This window comes from Aphelocoma coerulescens, chromosome 1 (assembly GCF_041296385.1).
Source record: "Aphelocoma coerulescens isolate FSJ_1873_10779 chromosome 1, UR_Acoe_1.0, whole genome shotgun sequence".
Lineage (NCBI taxonomy): Eukaryota > Metazoa > Chordata > Aves > Passeriformes > Corvidae > Aphelocoma > Aphelocoma coerulescens.
Window position 1 is genome coordinate 19,469,378 of NC_091013.1, and position 6,091 is coordinate 19,475,468.

The following is a 6,091-nucleotide window of genomic DNA, read 5'->3' on the forward strand; positions in this document are numbered from 1 at the left end:
GATGGGAACAAACACAGCACAGACCAGCGAGTAACCAAGTTCTGATTTCTTAAAACAAGAGGGCAAGGGAAAAATAGCACGAGTGATCTGATGACTGAGCTTAAGACCCTTCTTGAAAACAAAAAGTACCTTTGTAACATCTGTAAAAGTGCTCTATATTCTACTGTATCAAATGCAGGAATCTCAGCATTTACTAGATCAGTTTCAGTTTGGAGGCCATTAAGATACTGATATTTTAGTACAGAAGCTATTTCATTTTCAAGGCCTGATACTTGCTATCACTGTCTCAGCAACTGGCAGATGAATAAGCCCCAACAACTACAGCTACATTATGAAGTCTTTATGCAAAATATTGGAAAGAAATTCCAAAGGCTGATTTATTTTCACTTGCTAGTTAAAATTCAGTTGTGCTTTAATAACTGAAAACCAGAAGTTGTGTAAAAGGTCAAGTGATGAAAAAAAGTGATTACAAAAAGGAAGTAGCAATACAAGAACAAGGGAGGAAAAAACCCGATAAGATTAACATTTAAATATAAAAATTTATTTAGGTGAAGTCACAAACAGTTTGATATCAATTTACAAACACTTTATGTTATGCATATTATTGGAACTATCAAGAAAGGGAGAGAAGATAATGGCAGCTTTTTCCTGAAACAACTAAAGGCAAACCCTTTCCATCATGTGCATTACTGGATCATAGTATTACCCTGACCATACCCCCTAGTATGTAAGGAAAAAGGAGAAAACAAAATACTGAGATGCAGAATGAAAACTGTGAATTAGTGAAAAAGATTTTCATGAACACCAGACTACAAAGGTCTAGTCTGATGGTCAGGATTTTAAGTATTCTACTAGGATAAAAACAGAATCATAACTTAGGTCAATTATTGTAATTGATGAAGAATTTTGTAATGCACAATTGGGCTCCCTGGCAATGACAGCAATGGTTAATGCAGAACAATTGAGAGAGGAACTGAGCCTCACAGAATAATTCTGTTGACAACCTGAGTTATTATACCGAGTGTATGATCCTTTTTTGAATGAAATACACATTTATGTTGCAGATACTCTCAATGAAATGGCAAAAGTAACAGCTGTAACAAGACAAGTTATGATTTATTTTTTTTTTTAACAAATATAATACACAGGGTTTTGAAGTGTCCGGTTGTGATCTGCAAAGATCCAGGATTGCACACAAGTTTGGTCAAATGAGAAGGTTTAATCTGCGCATTAAATTGGCTTTTACTTTCAAAGTAGTATTTTAGGGCAGGGTTCTCCTCCGGGAGAGTGTTCCTGACCTCATTCAACCAATGTTCAATTTATTCACCTTCCTGAATCTTTGCCCTCTTTGGATAGTCTGTGACAAGTGCTGCGCTGCAGGAATTCCTGTTTTCCAGCAAACCGGCTTGCTCTGCAGGTTTGTAGTCCATTGTTACAATTGCTGATTGGGTAAAATGAATTTCCTACGTCTTCTCTAGCACAGCTTGCAACGCAACAGAAGCAGAGGTAAAAGAATGCACTAGAATACCAGAGCTCCACTTAAACACCAACGGAGTCAGGCTGTTGGCACCAATAAGAAATTCTGTATTTAACAAATCTGCAAATATTTAAGATCCAAAGTTATTCAGTTTTATAAATAAACTCACCCACTTAGTCTGACTCTCATCCCAACTGGTCTTCTGTTTTCATGGAGTCTGGGGAAAAAAAGAGAATTGTCTGAAGTTATACATACAGACATAAATTTGCAGGAATGAATCTCAGCTATCCTACACACACACAAATTATTGCACTCAAACTAAAACTAGAATTTCTCACTTCGTTCTTTCCATGTAAAGCAAAGTTACAGCTTCTCACCAGTGCCTTAGAAAGGACAGCTATCTTCAGACACAACACTTTGTATACCTTGACTTCATTTTTACTGTTTAACCATCTGTGGAAACACAGTATCAGAGATAGAGGCACTAAACTAGATACTGAAATTCAAGGAGTCTTGGCCTAAAATGGGAAATGAAATCCAGTCAGGCGGCCTAATGCTATTGCCTTGAAATTATGAAAACAAAAATCAGTTCAAACCAACAATCTGGGAAAAAAGGTTTTTGTAAAACACCTCCTCTTCCTCTTGGCACCATGAATGTGGAAAAGCTTAGGTTCTGTCCAAAAGCTTAGGTTCTTATGGCTTAAGACCATAAAAGGCTATTCTCTCCCATTTTAATTCTCCAGTTCTTTTGCCCGAGTGTGATGTCACATCTTACTTTGCTGAAGTAGTTTTACACAACATAAATAGAGCTTGCAAGGAGCTGGGGAGATATGGGGGAAATGCACAGGTCACCTCCAAGAAAACATTTCCTTGCTACAACCTTGCCAATGATACACTCATGCTTTATCCTAGGCCTCATCAACATTTGACAGCTGCCCAAACTATCACTTAAGGACATTTTTAAACAGTTATAAGAGACTATATGCTACCCATTAAAAACTGCTCTAATAACAGAAAGGTGGCCGAAACCACAGTGATTAATTGCACGGGTTTTACTTTTTCATTGTGCTGCTAAAGTACCACTCAATTCACAAACATTAAACTTCTGGTATTGTAACTTTGTTAAAATAAAGATGTTTATTTTTTTTTTTACACACTTTCTGGGAAAAAAAATACATCAATGACACTGATAAAAACCACTGAAATTTCAATGAAATCAAACTGGATCGAGACCTCTGGTGCCTCAGCACACAACAGAGCAAAGCTCTGCACTGACAGACCAGCTGCTGTGGAAGAAGTTACAAGAGTGGTTAACATGACAAGCTGAAAGTACAGTCTCAGATCAGATGAAAGCTATATGCCATTGCTGCTCACATAAGATCTGCAGGAAAACAAGAACCAAGCTATTCATCTTGAGAATGGAGAAGTGTAAACAGACACATCAGAAAAAGTTGCAGAACACAGAGCATAGACCACGGAAAGCACAAGGCCAACAGGCCTGGGTTAATCTATATTACTGTGTGGTGTTTGCTCCCTTTCTTTGTCACAGGTTGGCCTAGGGAAGTTACTTTTGATAGGTACCAAAGGCAAGACTTGGTGTGACACACCAAACATATTCAGATGCCTTGAAAAAGGACCAGGCTAACATGAGCCAAACAACTTAGCCACTCTGTGCTGGCAACCCCAGGGAAGCACAGCATCCGAAAAATTAGTAAAAATTCTTCTGGAAGGCAAAGGTTCTTTCTACAGTTGTAAAAAAAAAATTGGTTAGAAACAAACACAGCCAATATAACAGAATCTGTCACCATTCAGCTGGCATGAAACTCAACATTCAGCATTTTCTGTGCTGGGGATTTGGAAGACTGCAATCACCAGTGTAAGAGAAGCAGCACAACCCCTAACATAGGCAGGCAGCCCTTTGTAGCTGTGGAGCTCAGTGTCACGCCTCAGGCAGGAGAGAGGGTAGACCTGCCTGCATCCACCACAGGTGATACCAATTCATATAGTGATGCCTATACGGAAAGCAAAACAAGTACACGAAATCCTCCCTACTTCTCCTAATCACACTCATCATCTTTTCCCACAAAACAGGCTCTAATTTGTGGATTAAATCTACTGAGCCCCAAACCAGGTTTCATTTTCAAATCATGGTGAATTTGCACACTGTGGCCATTGAAGTTTATCTTTATTCATATCTATTTTTCGCCATCCCACACTGCCTGCAACTGCCCACATGCTCCCATAGTAACAGGAAAGTCTGTACTCTTTGTCTTACATACAAATAACTGTACTGCTGAGAAAGTTGATTTTTTTAAAGACAACTCAGAGGAAATAAACAAAACCACAGAACATCTTTCTTCTAATGTCTTCAGGAAAATACAAAAATATACCAGAAGAGAGAATTAGTGGGGTTTCTATTTTCTGGTGGCTGGAGAAATAAATGCTCAAACATTTGCTCAGAGCATCCATCCACGCGTACACCTCTCACAGTGGCCAGCTGGGCACCCACGATACCATGTCCCTATGGTCAGCACAAGCAAAGGGTCAGTGCCATGAGACGAGAGCTGCCGACCAAGGCAAGGGCACCCCAACTGCCCCTTTCTCCTCTTCCCGTCCGAGGGAGCACCATGCCCAGCCAGCGGAGCAGAGAAACATGCGGCCATCGGCCCATCACACCTGGCTTTTCTCCTCCTGCTTGGGGCTCTGGCCCGGCGGTGGCGGCTGGGCCGGCGAGGCCTGGGTCTCGCTCTCAGCACGCGGGCGCCTGGGGACAAGCGACTTGAGGGGCGCCATCCACTTCATCCACAGGTCCAAGTCGACGTCGCCCCAGGGCAGTGAGGGGTTCTTGGCCGCCCGCCGCCGGAAGTCCTCATCGTAGTTCATCCAGGAGGTGCCCCCGTAGGTGGCGTGCAGCTTGCGGATGGTGTCCAGGTACTTGAACATGGCTCCGCAGCGCGCCGGGTGCTTCTCGCACAGCACGCTGGCGTACACCAGGAAGGCCGAGACCCACTGGTCCAGCGTGTCCCCCGGGCGCGGGCCGTGCTCGGGGGCCAGCTCTGTGTGGAGCAAGGAAAAGAGGTCAATGAACTCCCCCCGCCAGATCCGCTCCTTGGTGGCCTTGGCCAGCTTGTAGCCCAGCGGCCGCCGCAGCCCCACGTAGGGGGTGGCCGCCGCCTCGGCCTCGCCCTGCCCCGCCGCCGCCGGAGCCGGAGCCGGGGCCCCGGCCGCGCCGCTCGCCGCTGCCGCCGCCGCCCCCGGCGCCTCGGCGCAGGGGCTGGCGGCCGCCGCCGCCGCCGCCCCCAGCGCGGCCTGGCGCTCCAGCCAGCGCGGGTTCACGTAGACGGTCCGCAGGCGCGGCGCGGCCCCGGCCGCGGCCGCAGCCGCCCGCGCCGAGCCCTCGGCGCCGGGCTGAAGGCGCAGCACGGCCAGGGCGGCGGGCGCGCCGGCGGGCAGGTCGCTGCCGTCCCGCCGCGGGGCCGGCTGGGCCGCCGCCGGCACCTGCAGCAGCGAGGGCGCCGCCCAGGGCGGGGAGCCGCCTCTAGGCCCCGCTGCCGCCGCCAGCGCTTCTAGGCCCGGGAGGCCGAGCCGCGAGCCGGGCGCCACCGCGCCGAGCACCCATCGGGTCTCGGCGATGCCGGTGCGGTCCCGGGGGCTCCGCGACCTCCCCTCCTCGCGGCGCCCGGCGAGCGCCGTCCCCAGCGTCAGCGGGGCCGCGGCTCCGGCCCGGCGGCGGCGGCGGCTCCGCCGCCTCCCACGTGGCATCGACACGGCGGCTCCGGGCGGCGCGCGCGGCGGGGGGCGGGGCCGCGAGGGGGCGGGGCCCGGGGCCCGAATCCCCGCCCTGCCCTGCCCGGCCCCGGTCCCGCCCGCCCAGGTTCAGCGATCCCCGGGACGTTCCATGGATTCGTCTGTGCGACACTGAAATGCTTGGATTGGCGCGCAGAAAGCATAATACTCTCTCTCTCCCTCTTTGGAAAAATAACCCCCAGTACTAGTGTATACATATGCATGCTATATATATATATATGTATATCTAAACGTACATATGTATATACGTGTAGACACACACATATAAATACGTACACCATATTTAGTTATACATTCTATATGCTATATAATACATATGCACCCTGTATATGTAACTGCTGTAAGGATATGTAGTAGACATACAGTAGCAGTCCCCGTTGTCGTTGTTATTGCTTCAGTAGAGCAAACGTTTTGAGGAGTAATGGCATTAGATCACTTCTCCCTTCCAGTATAAATAAGCCTCTTTTTCCCTTTATAGAAAATGGCTTTTTTTCTTTTTTTTTCTTTTCTTTTTTCTTTTTAATTTTTTTTTTTTTTGTGTGTGTGTGTGTGCTGTCACACAGCTTCAGCTGTCCTAGCTAAGCACTGATCACCTGCTGGGTGAAGGTTGAACCCCACTGGAGCCAAATCTGGGTGCTGGCTCCTTGTGTGGACTTATGCACCCACTCCACATCTGCTTCCACAAACACTTCTGTAGCACTCTCTCTTCTGGAGGACCAGCCTTGAGTGCTGTGCTGAAATGTCTATAGAACAGTTCCACTGCAATACAGACAAAACTTCTGTAAAAAAATAACAGCTCTTTCATTT

At 47.4% G+C, this 6,091-nt stretch overlaps 1 protein-coding gene across 1 annotated transcript; it reads right to left on the reverse strand.

Annotated features, from left to right (window-relative positions):
• Positions 1-519: 519 nt before the first annotated feature.
• LOC138104383 (angiomotin-like) lies at positions 520-5,251 on the reverse strand. The gene is made up of 3 exons (XM_069003608.1): positions 4,154-5,251; positions 1,647-1,694; positions 520-1,560 (listed from the first exon to the last, which is right to left on the reverse strand). Exons 1-2 carry the CDS (start codon positions 5,237-5,239, stop codon positions 1,686-1,688), a joined length of 1,095 nt encoding a protein of 364 aa, XP_068859709.1. The 5' UTR covers positions 5,240-5,251; the 3' UTR covers positions 520-1,560; positions 1,647-1,685.
• Positions 5,252-6,091: the final 840 nt, after the last annotated feature.